Source organism: Entamoeba invadens, assembly GCF_000330505.1.
Source record: "Entamoeba invadens IP1 unplaced genomic scaffold scaff_1105074726303, whole genome shotgun sequence".
Taxonomy (NCBI): domain Eukaryota; phylum Evosea; order Mastigamoebida; family Endamoebidae; genus Entamoeba; species Entamoeba invadens.
In genome coordinates this window covers 85,388-111,569 of record NW_004191695.1, presented here as the reverse complement: position 1 = coordinate 111,569, position 26,182 = coordinate 85,388, and the positions used below count along the sequence as shown (strand labels likewise).

The window sequence follows — 26,182 nt, the reverse complement described above, 5'->3', positions numbered from 1 at the left end:
AATACATTACGTATACTTTCCACACTTTGTGTATCATTTTCTCGCATCTTTGTCATGTGGATTTTATGTTAATATCAACGAAATCTTGATGAGAAAATATCATTCAACACCATTTATAAGTCATATAATAATGGAAGATACAAAAAGCCCAATTTGTGGGTTTGGGTTGCTCTCAATAATTAAGAACGTTTTCAAGGATGTGCCACTTTTCGTTTTCTTATTGTGTTTTTTTGTCAAGTTAACTTTTCCCAACAGTTTGAGTGACACGAGTGGAATTGTTTTGATCTCTTTGTATTTTTGTTATTGGTATGTTTTTAATCTGATTTACTTTCCATTACTCTCGTTTTTTTATTGTAATAAAAACAAATCTTTTTGTTTTGGCCACGTGACTGTTGCGGATCAAGAAAAAGAACTATTTTGTGGTGGGTGTTCTTGTTTGTTTGGTGTATTTCCAGCAGTATCTTTTGCGACTTCTTTTGTGTTCATTTACAAAATCATTTTTTATTCGAGTGGAATGAGTTATTTGATTGCATTTGTGCCTATCATCGTGATAATGGGGTGTATTTTTCTGTGCGGGAATTTCAGTTGTTGTTGGATGACACATAAAGAAATGTGTCCACAGCTTTGTCCAGATTGGTGTGGTTGTTTAAAAACGTTGTTTTGTTGTATGTGTTGCAAATATCCAAATGAAAATACACTACATAATGGCGTATATTATACTATAATGTAAATCACAAACAATAATGGATATGGATTGTGATTTGGTATATATTCTTATGAACAGATACCATTTAATTAAATATTTAGTAAATTAGTCTCATTTTTTGCATTGACAAACAAATTAAATATTGTGCTTCAAAACCGAGCAGTCTTCCACAAAAACTGATTAAGGATGAAAGAAAAAATGGGCGACAGAAAAAACCAAGGATTAATTAATGTAAAAATATACTATTTGTTTTTTATTTTTTCAAAAAAAATCAATTTCTATGAAAGACTCAAAAATTAATTAAAATAAATCTATCAAGCAAATATTTATTGTCACCAATTACTTTATCTGTACATACTTAAAAGTTACTCCGTTTTAGGCTGTTTTCAAAATAAATATAAAAACAAACAGTATAACATTATACATAAACTATAATCATAAAATTATCGAAAATATTATTAAAAAATGCTTTCGTTTAACTTAATAAAATAATGTTGTTATGTTATCTAAATTGAGGCCGCTTGTATTGCGTTAAGTATACAGTTAGTCAAATCAAGTGTCAAATTTTTGATTCAAAGTGCCCCACACTACTTTATAATTGAGATAAATTGTAACGAAATTTCATCAATAAAAGGAATTTTATTTATACAAAAGTCTACGTTTGGCAATTTGCACATTGTTAATTATTTAATTGAAAATGTCCTGTCATTGTGAATCTGGTTATGTTCTGTTGCAATGATGATGATACAAAAGCACTAGAGCACAAAACTATAATTACGAAATCTTATTATATTATAATATTATAATATATTATTATCACCAGTTGAATGTCTTCGTCATGTAAAGGGATATTATACCGATATAGAAAGCAAATGCCTCAAATGCAACACAAAACACATGGAATGTTCGATGAACACTGAGAAGTGTCAAAATTGCACTTAAAAGCATCTGCAGTTCATATAATGTAAATGGGCAGTATGTGTGATGTGTAGATGGGTATTTTGTCAACAACAAAAAGTGTCGAAAGTGTGATAATAATGTGTGATTTGAAAAAGGATTGTATTGGTGAAAAGTGTGATAACAAATATATTATGAATAAAAACGGTGTTTGTGATAGTGTATATTACTAATTGTGGTGAAATATCAGAGACTTTGGGATGTTTGAAATGCTCGATGTGTATATATAATGTACAAATAATATGAAACATAAAAACATACAGATAGAGGAAAATATTGGTGACAAGGATAAAGTCAGTGACAAGAAATAATGTTTTATAAAACAAAAAAAAAACAATATTAACATTTTAATAACATATAATTGAATTAACAATTACTATCATTTTTTGCATAAAGTGTTGTATACATTGTAACGCCTATTTCTTATTACTTAATGAACAATTCACAGAATATTTTGGCTCTCTTACAAAACTGAATAAAAGACTCATTAACTTTAAAAAAATAACACACAACATTAACATTTAAAAAATAAAAAGAAATAAACCAGTCAGAAACAAATGAAAAAATTATCGCGTCATTTCAAAGTAAAGCAATAGTTTCCCGTAATATTGAATGCGCTTTTCACTTTTTCAATGATATATAAAGTGCTCTTCGACTTGTCAAATTGTTTTAGACCGTTTTTAGACAACAGTATTCCCCAATCAAACAACAATGATTAAACTCACAGCCCCAACAACAACGTTAATGTCATTAACATTGCAGACTTTGACTCCAAACAAAAAGAGATAATAAATAAGACAATAGTCTGCCACATCAAAGAAGTGACAGATCTCATTGTGCTTGATCTATCCAACGAGGGTCTAAATAATCATATTATTTCAGAAAAAGTAAAAAAATATGTAAAGAACAAATCCGTCTTAACGAAATAGTAAGACTGTTACCTTTTTATCATCTCAACTAAACTCGTTGTAATTTAAAGTGTACAATGGCAATAATTGGAAGAGTGTCTGGCTTTCTATTGTCTTTGGTTAATTTGAATGAGTTATGTCGATGAGGGTTCGTGATTTCATTGGTGATCATTTGTTTTTTTATTATTGAAGTTCTTTTTTTATTAAGATCACCTTTTTTCAGAAAAGCTTGAACACATTCTTGCCCTTTTTGTGTTTTTTTAAATTTACAGTTTTTTTCCCCTTATTTTTTGGAAAACAACGAAAAAATAGCATCGGAGTGTTGTCACCTACTTTCCCTTTACCAATTATTTATTGGGATTAAAAACTTGGATTAACAGAGAAATACAACTATTGAACAATAAACATGCTCAGAAAAACGGGTTATTTATACTTTGTCGTTTACTTTATCCTCCATTTGTATTAGTACGGTTGAATAAATTAAACATATTTGCATGATTCTATTTCTTGTTTTCTTTGAATTCCCATCTTTTCATTCAAAAAATATCTGCTTTAAAAAATCAAAAACCCATAAGCAAAAGCTTCTGTATTTTATTCTCATAAACAAAAAAATATTTCATAAGTGACTATTTAAGTCACCTTCATTTTATTTTCATATTCCAAAAAAATAAAGGGTAAACAACAAATGGTAAATTTTTCATTATGTTTGTATTTATGGTCATACACAGCTTTGCTATTTGACCGTATACATCAATAAACAGTACCATTACACTCTTATTACAACATTATCAGTAATTATGTAATAACAATGAAATGTCTAAAAAAATTCAAACTAAATTGAATTAAAATATCTTCCAAAATAAAAACATCTTTATCTACTCAAATACAAAATATTTTTTATTTGTTTTCTTTTTCAAAATTATTATGTACTTGACGAGTTGCTTTTTAATTATCCTTATTGGTATTTTTGCAATGTATTATGAAATATGAAAATTATATTCAAAAAGTGTGCCAATTCAAATATTGATTCGAAAATTTTAAACTACAAGTTTGTTGGTAAACATAGAAAAAAAGAAAATGAAAATATTCAATTGTAGGATTAGGTGGATCTAAGAGTGTGGTTCTGAAAAATTGAGAAAAATCAGAAACAATTTCTGTGTTGTAAGAAGTTATTTGTTTTGATCGGAATAATTTAACCGTAGGAAGGAGGAACTGGAAAAAATAATAAAAATTATAGGATTTGAATTTACATCCACTTTTTTTAATTATGAAAAAAACAGATGTTGATAAACATAATTAACATAAAAATTAACTATTTAAAATAATTATATTTTATCAATAATATAATATAATAATTTTTGACAAAAATCAATTTTAACCAAACTAACTAACTAAACCAAATTGATAAGATCAATAAAGGATTCCGACTTCAATAAAGAACACGTCTTTGGACACTCAGAATGATAATTAAATAACACCTGTCTAAACAATGAAACTGATTGTTTGGACACTTTTGTTCATGTAAAAAGAACTAAATTCAAATACATTGTTTGTTAAAATAAAGGATTTGATGTTTGGTGCTGTTATGAACACTTCCGCGCAATATGTATCAATTGTAAAGAATAAATAAGTATGGTTATGATTATTTGTTGATTTTATTTTTTTGTATAAAAAGAAATAATAAATAGTATTTTCCAGTTGGTCCCAAAGGAAGGGGATAGAAAAAGGTGGATTTGAATCAGCGTTCTAAGGTTAAAATTGTTTAGTTACAGTTCGTATTTCTAAAAATAATCTAGATGTCGTATTTTTAACATGATGTAATTTTGGAATTGATCTGTTAATTAATTGAATAATATTTAACAATTTATTTGTTCAGAAAAAAATAAAATTTGTCTGTTTATTTATAAAATGCTCTATTTTTAAGAGTTGCGACCCGATTTTGTGGCCTAAAAAGATTTGGCGCATCCAATAATTTGGGATATTCTGCCAATAAGCACTGTATTGGGTTTTTTCTTTTATTTATAATATTATCATATTATAATATGATTTATTATTCAAAATGAATATGTTGTCATATTTTATAGAGTAGACATGTCAAATTATCATTTGGGTCGAATTGAAAACGACAACAAGTGATTTGGAAAAAAGTTAATGATAAGGATTGCTTTATCATTAATTTTAATGAATGACAATTTTATTAATATTTAATGGTTTTTTTTTCTATATCGAGTATAGTAAATTATAGTTTAATGTTTTCGGTCTAGTTCTTTTCTTTGTTATATTTTTAGAATATCGTTAAATAAAAACAGACTTTATAACTACAGTAGGGAAAATGAACCTTAGCCCAAAGAAATTCCTATATTTTTCTTTAAAAAAACGGGTTTTTAATAAAAGAACAAATTTTTTATAAAATTGACTTTTATATATGTATAGTTTATTATTTTAATATAATAATAGAAAATAATTAGTTTTTCTTTGGGCTAAGGTTAATTTCCTGGGCGAAGGTTTGTTTGCCCAACTGTACAGTAAAAAATAGTCGGAGATTAAATAATTGTAAGAAGTAAAATAAATGGTTTCAAAAGTTTAATTAAGAACTATTATAAAAATAAATTTAGTTACTAACGATTTTTTAGTGTGCCTTTTTTTCACCTTTTAAAAACCCGTTATTTTCAAGCCAATCAAAGGGAAATACACCGTTCTGACAATTATTTAATCTCTGATAATTACTTGGTCAACTGTATATTAAAATTATATAAATAGGGTTTTGAAAAGGGTGTTGTAATTTAAATATAACTCCAACATTGCCTAGTTGTAGTTAATTTATTAATAAAACTATAATTTCAATACAGTCAAAAATACGAAATAATAAGAAAAAATCTTTTCACAATAAAAAACCAGTTATTTGTCATTGTCGACAAATTTGTGTGTATATCCAAAGTTTCCAAAATGTTATAGTAAAATATAAGTAAAATAAACCATATATAATTTGTTATAGAGACTGGGATTAAAATAGTCGATATTGTTTATATTTGTAAACAATTATTTAGAAAGGTACTTAAATATATGGTAAACATATAATAATAGTAAACAATAAGTAATAGCAACTAACAAGGAAAAAATAAATACAAATTCCAAATGCTTGTGTTTGTCTTTGTTCTCATTCCCCTTGCAACATCGCACACGCTAACTATAGTGTTAGTGACAGCTCCCAAGGAAGGGGTGATGTCAAAAGCGCTTTTACGTACAATGAAGGACTTGTTTGCAGCTTTCAAAAACATGCCTCCTGATTTGGAGATAAGCAACTTTTACTTTGTAAAGGGGTGTTTGGAAGATTGCGATTACCCTGATTTAGAAAAAGTCACACAGATTATGAAGGTCGAATTTCCAAACATACCTGTTATAACCTATTGGCCTCATTTCCCATTAAAGGAGGGAGCAATTCCATGTGAATGGGGAAACGAATATTATTCCACACATTACAGTCGAATAGGTGCGCCAGTTTGGAGTGAGCAGATATTTAGGAAATACATGACAGTCAATTACTTGTTCAGATCTGCACTACACCACTCCATAAAAACACATCCCGCAGATTATTATTTGATGGCAGAGGATGATCAAACGTATGAAAGTTACACATTCTCAGCAATCAAAGAGTTGATGGAAAGAAACAAGAACGAGAACAAAAGGTGCTTCTCTAAAATTTCGACTATCGAGAATGATTATGGAAAGTTATACACAGATGATATATCATATGTGAATAAATACATTTGGGGAGCGTTTGGTGTTCTTCGGTCGAAAAGTGAGACAGAGCTGTTTTTGCGTGGTCTCAAATATTCAAATTACCACGACTCAGAAGATTGTACTGCCCATGTCATTTGTAGGTACGTCAATAGAACAAACGTTGAATTGAACGTCGTTTCGCAGCACTTCGGAAGGAACGGGAAAATACCTAAATAAGTATAAGTAATGTGGATCTTAAATGATTATTATGACTATCATTTTTTGTTTGTCAGAACCAACTAAATCAAAAAAAAACGCATTTAAAAATATTAATTGTCAAGTTATAACATAAACAGTTTGTTGACAACAGTAAAAGGCTCTATTTGTCTTAATCTTAATTTTCGAACAAGTCTATTTGTCGTGCAACTGGCCAATCATTATGGTTTACGACAATTAATTTATTTTTATTCTCCTATTTGTAACTTTTGTTGAATTAAAAAGAATTTTTTTATAAAAATAAATTTCAATATAAAAAAGAATTTTTTAAAAAATTCACTCGTTTATTACAAATAAATTATTTTTTTTGTCGAATTCACGACAAATAGACGCCTTTGACTGTAGTTTTAAAACCCTTCAGACACAAAAATAATTCAAAGGACGTTTTTATACACAGAGGGGACATTTTTAAATAGCGGGAGGACGTCCCTAATTCACAAAGAACGTTTTTCGTTAACTTTCCTTTATTCTATCACTATGTCCATACTTACTATTAACACATTAAATATTATAATTTTAAATATAAAAACACATTTTAGGAAAATACCAAATGAAAAAAAAATAAACTTTGTCTATTATTATGTTGAGTTTATTTTACAAGTCGTGTGAGAAATTCTAATCTTTAAATTCTCTAAACTTCGACGCATTTTGGTATATGAACAATACCTTAAATTGTTTGACTGTTTGGGGTTTTGACAACAGACTTTTTTTGTAAAATATAATATAAATAACCTCACTCTTCCTATTGTGAATACAGACTTTTAACATTTGATGTTTTCCAGTTTTTTTAATTAAATAATAATAATTAAAATATAATTAAATAGAATATTAATAATTTAAACATATCAATATATTATTATAGTATTCTTATAAAAACAAAAGAAAATCACTTTTAGTGTTTTTTATTTCCTTTTTTAGATGTATTCTCCCCTTTCTTTCCCTTTTTCTGTTTATCTGAACATCCTTTTTCAGCCTTTTTTTGTTTGGTGTATTGACTTATATCAAAAGAGTAGCATCCCACAAATGCATTTTTATCAAAAGAACCAATTTTATTCAAATTTTGGACATTATAAAGTTGACTACATGATTCAAAACAATTCTCCCCAAGTTTCAAAATCTTGCAAGGCAATGTAACAGATTTTAATTCAACACAATTATAAAAACAATAATTTCCAATAGAAGTGACACTGTCTGGAATACTGACGTGTTGTAATGAAATACACAAGGAAAATGAATATTCTCCAACTTTTTCACATTTAGTAGGAATGTGTATTTCTACAAGTGAAGAACACTGATTAAAACAATAATTTGGTATTTCTACAATATTATCACTTAATATGACATTTTTGATATTTAAGCAGTGTGCAAACATATTATTTGAAATTCGAATAACAGTTTTGGGCAGTTCCAATTCCGTTAAAGCACAACAACCATTAAAACAACTTTCTTCAAACGCAGTAATAGAGTGACAAAATTCAATTTGACTTAATTTACCACAACAATCAAAGCAGTGTTTTTTAATAACTTTCACATTTCCTGGTATATGAATGTATGGCAGTTTACTACAATTTTGGAATACTTCACTATCAAGTGATGCAATTAACAGGGGAAGTTCTACTGAAGTCAAAGAAGAACATCCTTTGAAACACCCACCACCAATGTTGTTAACTGTATTTGGAAGTGAAATTTGACTAAGTGAAGTGCAATAACTAAAACACGATTTTTCAATAGATAATACCCCATTTGGTATATTAATAGATGAAAGTGAAGAACAGTGTTCAAAACATTTGTAACATAACACAGACACAGTTGGTGGAATTTTTACTGTTTTCAATGAAGTGCAATAATTAAAAAAATAGTCGCCAAGTTGATATAAACTCTCGGGAAGAGTGACGTTAACTAGATTTGAACACATATAAAAACACGAATTTCCTATAGTAATGACACTGTCAGGAATTGATATGGAAGTCAATGAACACAATGAGAAACAATAATATTTGATCTTTTTAAGTGTTGTGGGAAGTGAAAAAGAAGTTGCTTTACTGCTGTAAAAACACTTTTTCCCAAGAGATGTTATGTGGTTTGGAATTCTAAAAAGTCCTGTTTTGGTGTTGTTAACAAAACATTCCTTTTTTAAGGAATTCACAATGGGAGGAATTTCTCCATTACATATCTGCATTGTTAAAGGAGTACAACTCACATTTTTAAAGTCAAAAGTGGCGTATGCTGGATCAAGCGTATTTTCATAAGGTACTCGAAACCAGACGACTGTTTTATAAAAAGATCGTTTCACTTCAGAAAGAAGCGGTTTGTCCCATCTTTTTAAATATATGTATTTTTTACCAAATGTCTGGCTGCATCTACTATATAGGTGTAAAGTTTCAAGATGGGGAAAATAGCTGACAGTTTTGTTTGTTAATGTTACAGGATTGTAATGGAACTTCTCCATGTTGTTGTAAAACTTTTTACAAACAAATTGCAATTTGATGAAGTCAAGAATTGTCGAAAAGTACTTTGAAACAATCATGATATGATATCCATCAAGTTGTTGCATTTTGTATTTGTTATTTTACAAATGTTTATAAACTCAAAATCAAATAAAAATAGTATGGTTTGAATCTTGACATCTTTTTTTTAAAAAACATGAATATAGTCAGTCTGAAAACGTTGTCCGCTCTCCAAAGTTGTACAGGAGTTTTTGAACCATTAAAACTGGAATATTTCGGGAAACAGTTCTAAACACTCCCAAAACATCGTTTCATAATTTTTACTTGCTTTTCAACATTTTTTTCTAATTCCCAAATTTTTAAACTTATTTTGTGTATTTTTTTCAAATGGACAACATTTTACAAGCAGACAACGTTTTAAGACAGACTATAGTATATTGCCTAACTTAGTTATCAATTTTAATAATATTGATTATTGGTGAAAATGTATAACATTAATAACTCATTTTAGCATTTTATTATTCTCCAGTTTATCGCAATATTTGAACGCTTCAAACCCTATTTCCACAATACTGTTGTTGGTGTTGATTTTTGTTAAATTTTTGCAACAATAAAAACATTGTTGACCAACACTGGTAACACAGTTACCCAATGTTACACTTTCAAGTTTCTTACAATTGTAGAAGCAGCTATTTCCAATTGAAACGACTCTATTTGGAATATTGATATCAATAAGAGAGTTGCATTGACAAAATGTATACGGTTGCAACACTCGAAGATTGTTTGGTAACACCACTCTTACAAGGTTTTGGCAACTATAAAAACAACTTCCTCCAATAAAAGAGACTTGATTTGGGATGTCTATTGATTTCAAAGTATTGTCGTTGTAATAGCAGTTTAAGTTAAGTGAAGTAACACTTTGTGGTATTACTTTACCAAAACTGTTTTTGTTGTCTTGTGTGTAACAAACATTGAAGAACATAAACACGCCTTTAATGTTTAACAAGTAGTCTTGGTATGTAATTGGATAGAAAACTCTAACACGGTAAAACGACTTTAATATTTCAGAAAAGACCATCTTTTTAGGAATTATAGTTTTGATGTGATTTCCAAATGTCTCATCTTTTTCGCTCCATAAATTGAGAGTTTCAATGGATGGGAAATGTTTTATTGTTTTGTTCGTCAGTGGAATTGGGTTAAAATGGAACTTTTCCATATTCCCTTTAAACTTCTTGCAAACTATTTCTAAATTGACAAAGTCGGAAAACGACATAAAGTATTTTGAGACAATCATTATGTGAAATGAATCTAAAGTTACCATAGACTTTTTTATTAGTTTAATTTAGTAAATCAAATATTCGTTATAATTATTTTATATTAAGTTCAAAAAATTAATTTATAATTATATTATTAATGTCAATCAAAAGTAAATTGATAAAAAAAACACATTTACATATTTATTTGAAAAAAACACGGTAAATGGTGGAAGATAATCGCAATGATAATCAATATAAATTTAGAGGCCCATTATGTCGGATAAGACTTCTATTTCTGGAATCTTTTAAATGTAATAGAATGGATCTTCTGGTCTTAGTTTTAATGAACAAAAGAAACAACCATATTAGTTTATTATATTTTAAAAACAATTTATTATGTATTTGAACTGTTTGAATTGCTAATAGTTATTTTAATTAAAATAATTAAATTAATATAATAGTTAAAATATTGATAAACATATTATACATAAACTACTGTTTTTTAAAAAAGGATGTGAAAAAACCGATCAATTTATTCCTCAAAAACAGCAACTTTTCTCTGTTGAATTTTAGACATAGACATATTTATTTCTTTGAGTGAAATAAAAAGATCGTTGTTGTTTCTTGTAAGTGTGTCTCTGATGATTTGAAGAGGAATTTTCTTTCCAAAGTTCATTTGGATAGCAATAAGAAGCTCAAAGGGGTATTGATATTCTTCTTCGATGATTGAGTCCATTGTGTTTTGATTATTAGACGCTCCCTTATAAACCGCCTTTTGCCTTTTTCACTCATTCTTGTTTGTCTTTTCATTCTTTCCATCATTGTAACTTTCTGTTTATTATTTGACTTTATTTTTCATTTTTGAAAAAACATTTCTATATATAATATTAAAATAATAAAAAAAAACTATAAAATAATTATAATTATAATTTTAATTTATAATTTCTATTTTTTATTGTAGTTAATAATTATAATTTAATAATAAATAAGTACTATAATCATTAAGATGTTTAAGTTTTTAACATAAAAAATTTCATATAAAATATCATTTTTTCAATTGTTTTCTATTTAATATTTGTTTGTTATCTATTTAATAAAATTATAGTTATTATACTATTAATATTTGACCCAGAAATTAAAGAAGCACTCTACTTACTCCAAAAAGATGATAGGGACATCCTCTCGTGGTACTTGACTGGTGTAGTGGTATAAAGGAACACCCATAGCTAAACACCCAACCACTTTCTTTCCTTTCAGTCCAACAATATCAAGACACTCATTGAACGAAAACATGAACTTTAACAAGCCACACCAAAGAGAGCCATACCCTTTGTTGGTTGCTGCAAGTTCAAGTTGGGTTAAAGCAATAGTTCCGTCATCATTTGCCCAAACGTTTTGAGAGTCGTCGACGTAAGCAATAACAACATGTGGAGCCTTTCTGACGATCAAATCGACACTCAAAAAGTTACCAAAGATATTAACGATTTCTGGAATCTGCAATGCTACTTCATTTAATTTTTTAATTACATCTGTTAGCTTTGGCTCATTTATTACAAGATATTTGATTGGTCTCCAATTCTTGGCGGAAGGGGAGAATCTTGTCAGATTGATAAGTTCAGTCAACTCTTCTTTGGGGATTGGGCCTTTAAAAGATCTTGTTGATCTTCTTGTTTTAATAGCGTCTATGACATCTTTATGTCCTTCTGGAACGTTTTCAAGTGGTTTTTCGAAGAGAGTGATTGCTTTGCTTTTACAAATTGAAGCACAGTGTCCACATTTAAAGCAGTTTGAAGCTTCTTCTTCCACAATCGTGATCTTGTGGTTTTCCACTTTGAGACACTGTGTTATGCAGTCACGTGCACACATACCGCATCCTCTGCACAACTCAGTGTTAATCTTCAAGCAACTCATTTGATGTTTTTTTCTCGTCCTTATTCTTTTTATACCATTTACTGTTTTTCTATTTTTACGAAATGTTCGAAATAAATATTATTGAAATTATCCCGTTTTTGTGGGGGTCATAAATATGGGTTTTACGATAAAAATACAATAAGAAGTTCAATGAAGTGTTTATCTGTAGGTTTTAAGATTTTACAAATTATAATTAAAGTATTATCAATATATTAAATATTTTGTTGTATAATAAGTAAATAATATTCCAACTTGAACCCAGTGTGGTGGGTATTTTTTAATTCATCAATTGTTTTAGTCATCACACCGGTTGTTGAATTGGTTGTATTTTGTTCAGTATTTTGTCAAAAGATCTTCAATGAAATCATTGGAGGCAAAAGTTACCACTTTTAATATAAAACGAATGTGAAATGTGTGAGTCTTCGTGGTGGTGTCGTTGTGAACACAATAATAGTTGATTGTAATATTTACATTGAAGAAATCAAATTGTGAAGAGACGCGACATTTCTAATATGTTGGCAATCCAAGTGAACGTTAGATGAAGGTGCAGAAGTCTATGGAAGCATATGTTAAACTGTTTTCACTTTAAATCATTCCGAGTGTTGTGCCGCTCCATAAAGGGTGTGAATCAAAATTTGAACTGTTTTTGACATTGAATTACACAACAAAGATAAACACAACAAAAGCACTTGTTACGAAGTCAATTGAAAGTGGTGATGAAACAATCAACGTGCCGATAACCAATGTGACATTCACAAAGGGTGTTTGAACACCAATTTACATAGCACCAGAAATTCTAAACCAGAAAAAACACAAAAAAGAGTCCGACAATTCAACAAATTAACATATGAATTTTACCCATTTTCTAATTTAAAATGTTTTTTGCATTATGTTATTTTTTTCTTAATGTGTGAATACTTCTTATCAACCCAAACTAACTTTTTGCGTTAACTTATTGACCTTTCATTATATTCCATCATATATATTAAATTATCATTGCAGGATGTTATAAAAGAGCTGATCTGAAATATATTTTTGAAAAGAATTGTTTATTGGGTTACTTTTCGACGACCATTATGTGTGTTTTTAAATTTTATTTCCAATAAAAATATTTTAAAAATTGGGAATTAGGTTATGAATCTTTAAAAACGGTAAAAAACTGAAACAATGATTATTTTGTTTCGAAAAATTTCCCGATATATTTAGTAATTAAATATATAAAATTGGGGACAACGCAGGACAAAAAACAAGGTTTGAAGAATGACTTTAATTGAATAATGTAAATAGTTATGTCTAATAAAAATGTTAATAATTCGATAATATAATATTTTAAATATGATTATATTTCTTCGTAATAACAAGAGCAAATGATTTTTATTTGATATATAAACAAACTCATTTTATTTAAATACAAAATGCAACACCTTGAAATGTTTTATTTGGCACAAGTCTCCCTCCATCTTCCAACGATGATAGACGTTGCAAACTTTGTTCAAGTGAATCACAAAGCTTGTGAATCAATTTCTTGTTTAAAAGTAAATCCATGGTTTACTGCAAAAGAGGACATTGAAAAATTTTGTTCTATTCACACGACTGACACCATCAACTGCAACTCATTTAATATTTCAAAAGAACTTTTGAATAAAGCCACTTTCATAAGAAATTACTTGGTATCATATGAGGAAACGAGTGATTGGATAACATCAGAATTTTGTAGTAAATTTACCACATTCATTTTGATGGAAAGCGTTGAAATTAATCCAGAAATATTTTCACAAATATTTAAAATTGTAGTCGACTCCAATGTTACCAAAGTCAAAATGACAGTCCGAACATTTTACAACTTTCTCTTGTATATAAAAGAATCTGTTGACATTAAAGTTCAACACAAGTTGTTTAAAACGGCATTTTTGTTCTTCCAACCATTTAAGAGTTACACGACATATATGGGGGATCGAGACGAAACTTCTGAAATGTTTGAGAAAATTAACGAAGCCGTTAAAACACTTTCCTGTGAGATATACATAGATTGGTCTGATGAAAAGGGATTTGATCAATATGTCAGTCTCACGCCAAACTGCAAGAATTACACTTCGACGATATTTTTAGATGTATTAGACACATTCCGTCCAATCTGTAACAACGGTTTAGTGACAGTCAACACAACAGGATTTAGAAAATTGATAGAGACGACTAAACTTGAAAGTGTCATTCGTAATTGTTACCCGACACAAATAGAGTTTGTTGGCAATGGAATTGATATGTCACAAATGCAGTTGGATAACACAATTGAAGTCTTGAAAATAGAATACATAGAACCACGAAACGAAATGGAAATGGGTAATAATACTAACGAGTTTACACTACCAAAGATATTAAATGTGAAAGAAGTGATCAGTGTCAATACGCAAATAACATTTTCTAACACGTGTCCTTCAGTAAAAAAGGTCACACTTGAAAACTTTGCTTGTGAAGTAAAAACTACCAGAAAAGGTGATAAAAAGGTGTGGGAAAGTATACCAAATTTTCCATTTGTTTGTGTTGAAGAAATGTCAATTAAAAATTTGAGAAAGGAAATTGACTTTATGATGTTAAAACAGTTGAAGAAGTTAAATTTGGAATTCACAAACAACTGTGACGTTTTTGTGAATAAAAACTGTGCCAATGATATTAATATGATTCAATTGAATAATTGCACGGTGACAATCGACGCTGAAGAACACAACGATTTTTCTTTTAATATGTTCACAAATACAAATTTCGTGTTTTTGAACGACAAAGACTTGAAATTGCATTTTAAAGGTTGCCAAAATATAAGTGTGACAACACAAAATGTTATCAATTCATTAACACTTGATGATTGTGTCAAACCAACGGTATCAAGCAAAGTAATTAATTTGATTGTGAACAAATCAAAACTGACAAGTTCACATCAAATCAGTGCAGAGAATATAACACTCTGTTCAATCAAAGACTTCATCCCAATAAGTTTTAAAGAAACAAAAAATGTGTTTTTATTTAACATGAACAATTTTGTATTCAAAAATACGTTCGAAAATTGTACGACTCTGAAAGTTGATTACTGCGACAATTGTGAATTTTTGTTTGAAGCAAACAAGTTGGAAACACTTTCACTTAACAGTTCTAAAAACATTCAATTTGTTGGCAATTTTGACTCAATAAAAAATTGTGTTGTTTCGAATAATTCAACCTTTAAATTCCCATCAGAACTCAATTCAATTTTTCACAAAGTTCAAAGTAGCAATAAAGATAATGTTTGTGTCACTGAGATGATGACTTATGAAGAATACAATACGGCTAAAGATAAATTAGTCTCATTATATTCAAGAATGACCAATAATAACATGGGCAACTTGGACACAAAAACTGAAACTGTCAACTTAAAGGATGTAGTGATCGACCATCCAAATTTTTTATTAAAAAATTGTGTTTGTTCGCCCAGAAAGTCAATTCATTTGATTCAAAAAATTGATATTTTAAACTCTGTTAAAATTGAAAATTACTGCGGGAGTTTATCGAATTTGCGCAGTGTCGTTTGTGGGACTTATGAACTTGTGAATTACATTAATCCAACACCGGGAGGCCTTATTCTACTTGGCGCACCCAATGTCATATTTAAGAAGTGTACAGATTTGGGTTTTATGTTGGATAGCGCCAATAGGTCGATTTCAATGTACGACTCATCTATAACACTTAATTTTCAAATTGGAAACATAATAGAAATGTTGATAATTAAAAACACAACAATTAACAATTTTAGTGGTCAACAGTTTTCTGAAAAAGATGCCGTTGTTAAGATGGAAATTGACAATTCGCACATCCCTCGGAATTTATATTCTCTATGTTCAGAAGAATTGATTGAGAGAAATATCACTGATTTTAAAGAAAAACAAAACGTTAATGCTCAAGGAATGAAGTGTGAACACTGCGAAAATATTGTTTTGAATATTGAAAGTGAGACTTCACATGTAGTATTAGAGCATTGTAAAGAGTGTTCTGTTGCTATAAAAGTAAATGAAAATGTTCAACTTGATAATTGTGAAAATGTTCATATCATTGAAAACAAACAGTTATTGCCACAGAACGACCAATATGCTCAACAAAATCGAGCATTTGGGTTTGGGCAAACACGACCTATGTTTTTCCAAAATCAACACACCCAATTGTTTTTAAATGGATTTAAATAATTGTGTTGATTAAATTTTAATCATTTGATTAACAAGTTATATTTTTGTGCGTTTTTAATTAACTTTATACCTGAAAGACATTTTGCTTATTATTTTTGTGGAATATAGATAGTTTAAATATAAAAACATTTTTATTGTTTAATAAAAGAACAAATTTAAATACAAATTGTTTATATTATCCTTAGGAAGTGAAAATTGGATATTTTATATTAGGATTAAAGTCAGTCCGGAAACCTGATTTATTCTGTTAACCTTATTTATCGAATATGACTGGTTGATTTTTTTACAACCCAAAAACATAGAAGCTAAGCTTTTTTTCATCAACGAATAAAACGATTTATTTGGTACTCGATGTAAACAAAAATAATATTGATATATTCAAAAACATGTTACCGAACACACATTAAATGATCAAATACGACAATGAATTAAACAGCTATAACTGAAAATGTAAAACAACGAAAATCAAAGAAATAAGCTGCTTCGTGAGCTTCGAGGAAAGAAAATCGTGGAGTTTTAGACAGCCAGTTTATCAAGTCATTGATTTTCAAAAAGACTGATAACTTTACTTGAAGTTTGTTAACAATATTTTCTTATTATTTTGTTCAAATTTATTACCAAATCAACTGTATTTATTCACTTTTAGATGTTTGAAAATGATTGGTCAAATGGTCTAAATTTTATGTATGTCATTGGTTGTGTTATTGATTATTTAGTTTTGGAATACAGTTGGGCAAACAAACATTTGCCGAGCAAATGAACCTTATGATTTCAGCAATATCCTTCTCGTACTTGCCTTTAATTAATTGGGTCTTAGTGTGGTCTTTGTTTACTTGATAAAGTTCAGTTCTAACACTTTTCAGTTTGTCTTGGTATTTCTGTTTTATCGCTTCATTGCCATCTTTGTCATCATTTGCAGTGTCAAGTTGCTTATGTGCCATGTCGACATCAGCATTCAAGTCGTTGACCATCTTGTCCATTTCCTCCAAATCCTTCTCATTATTCTTCTTCTTCTCATCAGTGAGTTGATCAAATTGGACTGTCAAGTCATTCGCTTTTTGGTCAATTTTTCTTTAGTGTTATTTGCTTCATCTAAGTTGAACTGGACTTCCTGTAATTTGCTATCAGCAGCCTTTCAAAATGCATCTGCACTATCAGCCTTCTGTCTTTCTTCATCGAGTTTGGCTTGAATTTAAGTTATTATTGCATTCAACATGTTCTTCTCTTCTTCTTGAGCAACAGAAGCTGGTGCACTGACTTGGACTTTAAGTGACGAGAATTGTGCATTTATTGTTTTGACTTGGTCTTCCACATTCTTTCTTCTATCAGATTGGTTGAGAAGTTGAGGCAGTCTTTTTCATTAGTTTTGTTGTTTAAAGCCATCTTCTTTTGTGCTTCAAGTGCCTTAATCTGTGATTTATATTTCTCAATCTTCGAAGCGTCTTCAATTGCTTTTTTATATCCTTATTAGCAGCATCAAGTTGAGTGTTCTGTTCTTTCAACGCTACAACCGTTTTCTCCAAATCAACAATTTGGTTGTCTCTCTTGATGACCTTAGTTTTGTCGATATTTGAAGTCCCAACTAATCTATATTTAATATCTTGCACTTGTTGTTCCAAATCTACTATTTTCTTCTTGTTTTTAGTTGTTCTGTCTTTTAATTCATTCAACTTTCTTTTAATTGCTTCAAAGATAAAAAAATATTAATGCACTATAATTAATAAAAGTAAATTTTTTTAACAATACAATAAAAAAAGTATTATAAAATTTAATTAAAACAATTAAAAGAATTTAATATAAATTATTAAAATAATTATCAATTATTAATTAATTATTAATTATTTATTAATTATTAATTATTTATTTATTATTTATTTATTAACAATACAATACTATATAATAATGTAATCCCATAATTTTAAATTTCAAATATAACTAAAATTAAAAACATAACTAATTCAAATATGAGAGCAATGAAGTCAATATAGCGGACCTGAATATTGATATGATGATGGTCTTTATGGATGATCTAACCTGAATATGTATAATATAATAATAATATAATATAATAATATATAATATAATAATATGATAAAATATGATGATGGTTAACATACATAATAGAACCTGAATATTGATATGATGATGGTTGACATGCATGGACTGAGCTCATTTTTATAAAAATTATTGCCAATTTATAACATAACCAACCAAAAACAAAATTATAAGAATACAATAATTATAATTAAACTTCCACAAGTTGTAAATAACCTTTTTAAATTATTGAATAAACTCCAGTGACACCATACGAAGTTGGTACTTGTGGAATTACAAGCAGATTTTCTGTTGGTTGTGATTATAATAAGAACTCTCTTGGTATTTTAAATATTGACACTATAGAAAGTTGGCTCATGTTATCTGCATTAATTCCTTGTGTCACAAAAACGTTTCCCAATTTGACAATTTCGTTACCTAAAATCACAGAATTAGCATCAAATGATATTGTGTTCTCCTTCACTCAATCCAATATAAATGTCGTTTTTCGTGCTTAACGACAACACCTTGTTCAACACAATTTCAATGCCAATATATCCAAGTTGTTTTGCAATCTATTTGCCTTCATATTTTGAAGCTCCCCGATTTTCGTTGAATTTCCAGAAACTTTCAAAATTGCGTTTAAAATAAGCTTTTCAGTGTTCAAAATGTTGTAAGTGTAAAAATATGAAAATAGTCACTCATGGTGACAATTTTCGTTGTCAAAGATCCATGTAGTGCCACTTCACTGTTAGCCGCAACATCCATTTCATCTCATATTAAATAAAATTTAATAATAAATTAAAAAATTCAATTTTACACACTTCGCATTCAACATTTTCGGTGAGTGTTCTTCCATTGTTGAAGATGGTTTCTCTGAAATTGTAAATTCGATTGTACACGACATTCCCTTCCAAAATTAACGTGTGACTTTCTACCTCCCCAGCCTTCTCACATTCCTCATAACTATACGCTCCATTGAAAATGCACTCACAACTTATTTAAGAAGTTTCTAACACAAATTGCGACTCTTCGAGAAATTCACAAGCAACTTTAATTCCATCGTACGATACAATTAGATCCTTCGAACTACCAAAAAACAGAATGTCGTTATCGTCAAATCCAATTAATGGTGTTGTACTCGCACTAAAATTGCCCATATGATGTGAACACCCACTTTCTGTCTTTTCGAGTGTCAAATTTGAAAACACGAAATTGCCGATAGAAACGACTTGTGTTGTTGGATGAGTCACATTTTCACTCAACACAATTTCACAGTCCGTTTCGATTTGCAACGTTTTGTGCGTTTTTTGATATTAAAACTTCAATGGGTCGCATCATTTCCTTTAAAATCCACAAGTTGACTTTACTCGTAAATCGTACGTTCAAATATTCAGTTTATAATACAATTATAATATAATAATTTATACTATTAAAAGTAGTAAAAAAAGCAGTTTTATATCAAGAAAAACCGGTTTATAATTTATTCAAAAGAAAATAACAATTATAAAAATCAATAATAAGTTTTTTATTTACTTTTTAATTATTTTTATACTTAAAATCTTTTTATTATTCCAACCCGATTCACAAAGTCCACAAGTTTATATTTGAGAAAGTTATATCTCCAAATCTAAAATAAATCAATTTTAGTAACCAAAACCATTAGCAATAGTTTGATAAAACGAATTTGTCCTTTTGTCAAAATACGATACAATTAGATTGTAAAATATTCAATATTTAAAATATCATAGATGGTTTAGTTATAATAATGCTTTGATTATCAAAGTTAATAAATTACTCTTTTTCATTTTATTATTTTTTTAAATATTTTTTAGTTTTATTATAATTTAATGAATGAACAAAACGAATACTAATAACTAAACTGCAAAAAGACGTTATGTATAAATAGTTTCTATAGAAACAGATTTCTAGTTACAAAATAATTATACAAAATCGAACAAACTTCCCTTAAACAGCAGGGAAAATATATAATAAATTATTATACCTATATGTTCTATTTTTATTTTATTCTTGTTCTTTTCTCTTGTAAATGTTCTTATTATTTACTAGAATACTATTGTAATATGTATTATTATAGTATTATTACGATAGTAAGACAACATATTAATTCGAAACAACACTCCAAATCGCTCTTATACATACAACGATGATTACAAGGTTCGACGTCTTTAGTTTGATCGCCAATAAGTTCTTTCTTGTTTTTAGTGTGCTTATAGCTGTTTGTTAGTATTTTATTATTTTAAAATAGAATCGACTCATATTGTCTTCTGTAATAAGACAACAAGATATGTTTCTTTGGAGGAGTCAGGTTTGGCTGTTATTTGACGAAATAATATCGCCAGTAGTGTCACCATCGCGAAAAAAAATTGTTGGGAGAAATGTCCTTTAATTGGCTCTTGTTGTTATTGGCGGTGTTTTTTTGTCTGGCTCTTCATTGGGGCTCTCCAATTTCCAATAAGAGAAATTTATTAGCAACATATTTAATTTAAAGTGATCGATGTTATCGATATCGCCGTTGTTGTATTTTTCATATTAAATGCATTTTTTTCGTTTTGATGCTTTGCCCAATTTATGTGGCTTTTACTTTCAATTCAAAACAGTAGAAGCGACAATTTGAAAAGACGGTTTTTGAGTAAATAATATAAATATAAATATAGTATATATATTGTAAGAATTTAAATTAATATAAAGAACGAAGGCTGTATCGACACAACAATTGACCAACACGATAAGTACTTGATGTGTCAATGTGTACACCAATTTGTGCATTCATTTCAAATGTTTGAGTTGTGTAATAGTTGCATTATCGATTCAGAAGAAAACGAATACCACTCCATCATCTCTTCAATTATGTGTTCGTTTCTTGTTCTTGGATTGTCATACTTAGCTGTAGTGACTGTGTCAATTACTTCAGTACTTGTCAAAGTGCTTAATATCAAAATACCAACACAACAAAGTTATTTACAACTTGTGGAAGTTTAATTATAATTATTGTATTCTTATAATTTTGTTTTTGGTTGGTTATGTTATAAATTGGCAATAATTTTTATAAAAATGAGCTCAGTCCATGCATGTCAACCATCATCATATCAATATTCAGGTTCTATTATGTATGTTAACCATCATCATATTTTATCATATTATTATATTATATATTATTATATTATATTATTATTATATTATACATATTCAGGTTAGATCATCCATAAAGACCATCATCATATCAATATTCAGGTCCGCTATATTGACTTCATTGCTCTCATATTTGAATTAGTTATGTTTTTAATTAAATTTTATGATACTTTTTATTTGTATTGTTAAAAAAACAGTTTACTTTGATTAACGAATCCCCACACTGCTCATTAATTAATAATGAACAACATAAGTCATTGTGTTGTCTGTGAAACAGACCACTTTCTCTTAAATGGGTCACATCTTTTGTGTCCCAATTCCTTGTTCAACGTGTTTGAGTGATTTTGAGTGTTTAAAGTGCTTCACCAATTATTTTGTCAATGAAACGTATTCACGTCAGTGAATACGTTTCATTGACAAGACAACACACTTAAAAGGATGTGTTGTTATTGGTATTGTTGTGATTATGGGCGTGAGATGTGTGACAAATGGATATTCCCTTATAAACAACATGCAGTGTGTTCCATGCGTCTCCATTTCTGAACATTGTGCGGTGTGTGATAAATATTTGTATCAGTGTAAAAAGTGTCTGACCAATTGCTACCTTCTAGAAATTAAACATGTGAACTCGAATGTTGCTTTCTGTGTTGGAACAAATAGCTAATTTTGTACTAAATGTTATTTTTGGAGTAAAGTGAGTTTTGAACAGCTCAAACAACGCGCGAATAGTCCGGTGTGGTGGGTCATCTTACTTATAGTTATCACAGACACCACCATTTATCACACCCATCTCATTACTTGCTGCATTTGTTCTCAACAAACCGATTCAAAAAGTAGTTCAAATGACTCAGAATATGAGTGTACAGAAAACATAATGATTTTCGATGCTACAAAAACAAACAAAAAATGGAACTTTTTGAAACATAGTTTGGTTGAAATGGGCACTTCATTCTTGACATTGGAAGTGTCAAGAGTGGCGCGGATTCCCCCTGACCCCCCCCCCCCCGCAAGCGGGGGGAACCACATCCGCGTCCACACAGTACGGACAAGGAAAGTGGGTGACATAGGGACGCACAAACAGTGGCTGAAAAGTGGATTTTTTTTTCAAAAAACACTCGCGGCAAATGTTTTATTTTGGTAAACGGTGTGAGGGTGAGAAGGGACTGTCCCACTTTTGAATAAATAACTTTCAAAATTTTATAGAAAAACATTACATATAATCAAAAATTGTTAATTTAAAAACTATAAAATTAATAAACAATAAAAACTTATATAATTAAAACCAACAAACAAATAATGAGAGATTTTTATGAATCTTGATTTTCAAATAAAAAACAATAATAAATAAACTTAAATAACTACAAGTACTTGATGCCAAGTCAACTCGACCGCTACTCACTCATGATAATTTCTAAATACTTTAAAAATATTGAAGATTTTATTCGACTCATTCAAGTGTGTAAAAAGTTCGAAGATATTCCATTAATGTTCCATTACAACCCAATTTGCCTTCTCACACTTTAATTTCTTTTCGAATGTCGAGACGTATCACTATTACAAGAAAAGCGACAAATATGTTCCCGGCTATTTTCATTACGTTTATGATTATCAAATGTCTTACACCGAATACCTCAAAAAGAGGACTTTTAACCCGACTTTTACACATGTCACATATAACATTGGCGATTATATAAAATACAAAAAAATACGAAGGAGCGACACATCTCAAAGGGAAGGCATTTAAAGATATATCTGAAGACGCAATAAGTTTAGATCTGAGCATTGTTATTTCATTGGGAGATTATGGTTTAAAGTATGTCTACATTTACTTCTGTTGTACTTGGTAATAGTATACAAGAGCTTTCGATCAGTTGTTTTGAGAATGACGTGAAGTTAAAAGAAATCGACATTTCTCATATCAAAACCATTGGCGAAAAGTGTTTCTATTGTTGTGTGGAGTTGTCTGCTATTACATTAGGTGAAGTGTTGTCTGTTGGTTTAAGTTCTTTTTACGACGCGTTTAGCATCAAATACGTGAAGAATTTAGGGACTAAAAATTTGAACACGTTGATCAATTTATCTTCTTCACAAGCTTTTAATTCAATTCATCACAAATTATTGATCACTCAAAACGATATAAATCTTCTTAATAATTCGCAGCAAATCAACGCGTTTTAACTTCCTTTAGATGAATATGGCGTTCAAGCATTCTGCACTGTTAATGGTTTAGAAGACATGAACATCCCAAAGAGTGTCACTCAAATATCTTATAACGCACTTTCAGATACAAATTTGAAGCGACCTGATTTATCAAATGTTGTTGAAATAGAAGATAACAATAACCTTGACGGTGTCACGGCTCTTACTATTCCAGTTAATTTGTATTTCAACAGTCTCATCTTTTTTAACAACTTAAACCGCATTTCGGCAGTCGGGGGAACAGTTATTAAGTCGCCAGTTGCGTGTTTTATGAAAGAGATTCTTGAAGAAAGTGGATTGTCTAGTCAAGTGTATTTGTACACTAAAAAAGACTTTGAATTGACGAACGGGGTTATTCCCTTGTTTTGTAACCATATTGGGAGTGGGGTATTTTGCAACGTGGATATTGTGAATATCGAAATACCAAGTAATGTGACTCGTATTGATTGGGGCAATTTCTGGAATTGTCCCAATGTGGAGAAAATTGCGATATTTTCTGAAAAGGATATTTCAATTAGTATCGAAAATTGTCCAAAACTACTTGAAGTGATCACTAAAACAACTGTAAACTTTGATGTTTCCAATTGTAAAGAATTAACAAAAGTCACTATGCTATACATACCAACAATATCTTTGTACAAAACAGTGGCATTTAATCATTGTAGAAATCTTAAAGAGATTGTTATTGAAAACCCCCAAAAGACTTGATTTTCGAAGAAAGAACATCTTACAGAATTACTCAGTTGGTGAAACTTAACATTAAATATATGGAAGTTGGTATGATAATTATATTGACGATGAACACTACAAACAAGAAGAACAAATTTTGGATGGAGCACAAGACGAAAATGGTTTTGATACTAGAGAAGAAGATGAGAACGTCATTTTAAAAACAGTTGTTATTCCAGAGGGAGTGAATGTGTTAACAGTAGGTTGTTTTAAAAACGTACATTCCATAAGTAAAATCGTGTTCCCTTCAACGGTGACAAAAATACATGACTACGCCATTTCTCAATGTGCTAATCTTGCTGAAGTTGAAGGGTTGACTAAAGAAGTCATTGTCGAACAAAATGCTTTTTATAAGTGTGATAAGTTGCAATTAAATAAATAAAAATTTTATTTCAAAACGTTTTAATATAATTCATTTTTTAAAACCCTTATTTACACACATGGTCCTTAGTTTAATATTTATAACCTTTTATAATTTTCCAATACACTAAAACTTCCCAAGAGCGGGCGGGTGTGGTAATTTTGTTCTCTCAAGAGCGCGCATTTTTGGCCAATCAAACATTAAAAACCACTGGATAGAGTACTCTATTTTTAGTTTCAGTCTAAAAATTCCCGCTCTTGAGAGGTTTTACAGTAATTAACACTTTTTAAATCTAATGTTGCAAATTATTTATTATTAATTACTACTTCTCTCTTCAATTTCTTGTCTCAAAATTTCCATTTTCTACACAGTTAACTGCCGATGAGAGTAATCAACATGCAAAAGAGTTTGATGCCAAAGTTGCCGAAGTGACGAAAGAACTTAAAGAATACATTAAAGACAAAAGGACGGCTGATTGTGAAACTGTATTGCATAAAAACCCTTTGACTTATTAAAAATATAGCACTTTCACACACTTGAAAGAATTGTCAAAAAAGCACTTGTCTGCACAATCCAGAAGCATTGACTCTGAAAGAGTTTTCAGTGTTACAGGAATTGTTTTGACTGATAAACGAAACAAAACAAACCTTCACACTGCTTCAAAAATCACATTTTTGAAAATTCAACTTGAACCCAATTAAATTGTCTTTGTTATTTGGCATGTTAGTATTTGACTTGAATACAAACAATTTCTGTCCTCGTGCAATTTGTCAGATAACTTTTTATCGTCTTTTATTTCGGAGTTGAGACCTGCAAAATAAATCTCAATTTCAAAAGATAAAAATACCTTTTATTTTTAAAGTTATTTCATTTTTTCTTTTTTGCCATTATTTTTTTATTTTTTGTGGTAAGAGAATGAAGTTTTTGAAGGCACGGGGAAGAGATGAAGAAATGAGCATTTTTTTCTTTATGGTAATGAAAATGTTTTTAAAATTAAAAATGTAATAATAATGAATATTGTTTTTTCATTTTGTTTTTGATTTTTGATTTTTTGGTCGAAATGGCATATATCCAAAAGAAACTCCAAGTTCTTTGGAATTTGCAGATTGCGATTATTGAGAAAAAATGAACAGCTTATGCAAATGGAATTTTAATGTAAAAGGGGTATTTTGGGTATTTGTGGTTTGCGATTGCGCACCATAATAATAATCAATTAAATTATTATTTTTAAATTATAATTTTTATTTAGTAGTATATAATATATGTGGATTTAGGACACCCTCCATTTTCTAATAATTTTAACTAAAATCGCGAGGG

At 29.3% G+C, this 26,182-nt stretch overlaps 8 protein-coding genes across 8 annotated transcripts; 4 read left to right on the top strand and 4 right to left on the bottom strand.

The window, feature by feature from the left end:
- Positions 1 to 5,706: 5,706 nt before the first annotated feature.
- Positions 5,707 to 6,528, top strand: EIN_502480 (hypothetical protein; the record flags this gene model as incomplete). Its single annotated transcript, XM_004183413.1, has 1 exon — positions 5,707 to 6,528. The coding sequence occupies one exon, from the start codon at positions 5,707 to 5,709 to the stop codon at positions 6,526 to 6,528; it is 822 nt and encodes a 273-aa protein (XP_004183461.1).
- A 931-nt stretch (positions 6,529 to 7,459) lies between these two features.
- EIN_502470 (hypothetical protein) lies at positions 7,460 to 9,121 on the bottom strand (the record flags this gene model as incomplete). The annotated part of the gene is made up of 1 exon (XM_004183412.1): positions 7,460 to 9,121. The coding sequence occupies one exon, from the start codon at positions 9,119 to 9,121 to the stop codon at positions 7,460 to 7,462; it is 1,662 nt and encodes a 553-aa protein (XP_004183460.1).
- A 395-nt stretch (positions 9,122 to 9,516) lies between these two features.
- On the bottom strand, positions 9,517 to 10,308 carry EIN_502460 (hypothetical protein; the record flags this gene model as incomplete). The annotated part of the gene is made up of 1 exon (XM_004183411.1): positions 9,517 to 10,308. The coding sequence occupies one exon, from the start codon at positions 10,306 to 10,308 to the stop codon at positions 9,517 to 9,519; it is 792 nt and encodes a 263-aa protein (XP_004183459.1).
- A 1,114-nt stretch (positions 10,309 to 11,422) lies between these two features.
- Positions 11,423 to 12,181, bottom strand: EIN_502450 (hypothetical protein; the record flags this gene model as incomplete). Its single annotated transcript, XM_004183410.1, has 1 exon — positions 11,423 to 12,181. The coding sequence occupies one exon, from the start codon at positions 12,179 to 12,181 to the stop codon at positions 11,423 to 11,425; it is 759 nt and encodes a 252-aa protein (XP_004183458.1).
- Positions 12,182 to 13,596: 1,415 nt separating this feature from the next.
- EIN_502440 (hypothetical protein) lies at positions 13,597 to 16,389 on the top strand (the record flags this gene model as incomplete). Its single annotated transcript, XM_004183409.1, has 1 exon — positions 13,597 to 16,389. The coding sequence occupies one exon, from the start codon at positions 13,597 to 13,599 to the stop codon at positions 16,387 to 16,389; it is 2,793 nt and encodes a 930-aa protein (XP_004183457.1).
- Positions 16,390 to 17,053: 664 nt separating this feature from the next.
- EIN_502430 (hypothetical protein) lies at positions 17,054 to 17,565 on the bottom strand (the record flags this gene model as incomplete). Its single annotated transcript, XM_004183408.1, has 3 exons — positions 17,054 to 17,062; positions 17,133 to 17,443; positions 17,493 to 17,565. 3 exons carry the CDS (start codon positions 17,563 to 17,565, stop codon positions 17,054 to 17,056), a joined length of 393 nt encoding a protein of 130 aa, XP_004183456.1.
- Positions 17,566 to 23,391: 5,826 nt separating this feature from the next.
- On the top strand, positions 23,392 to 23,754 carry EIN_502420 (hypothetical protein; the record flags this gene model as incomplete). The annotated part of the gene is made up of 1 exon (XM_004183407.1): positions 23,392 to 23,754. One exon carries the CDS (start codon positions 23,392 to 23,394, stop codon positions 23,752 to 23,754), a length of 363 nt encoding a protein of 120 aa, XP_004183455.1.
- A 57-nt stretch (positions 23,755 to 23,811) lies between these two features.
- Positions 23,812 to 24,483, top strand: EIN_502410 (hypothetical protein; the record flags this gene model as incomplete). Its single annotated transcript, XM_004183406.1, has 1 exon — positions 23,812 to 24,483. One exon carries the CDS (start codon positions 23,812 to 23,814, stop codon positions 24,481 to 24,483), a length of 672 nt encoding a protein of 223 aa, XP_004183454.1.
- Positions 24,484 to 26,182: the final 1,699 nt, after the last annotated feature.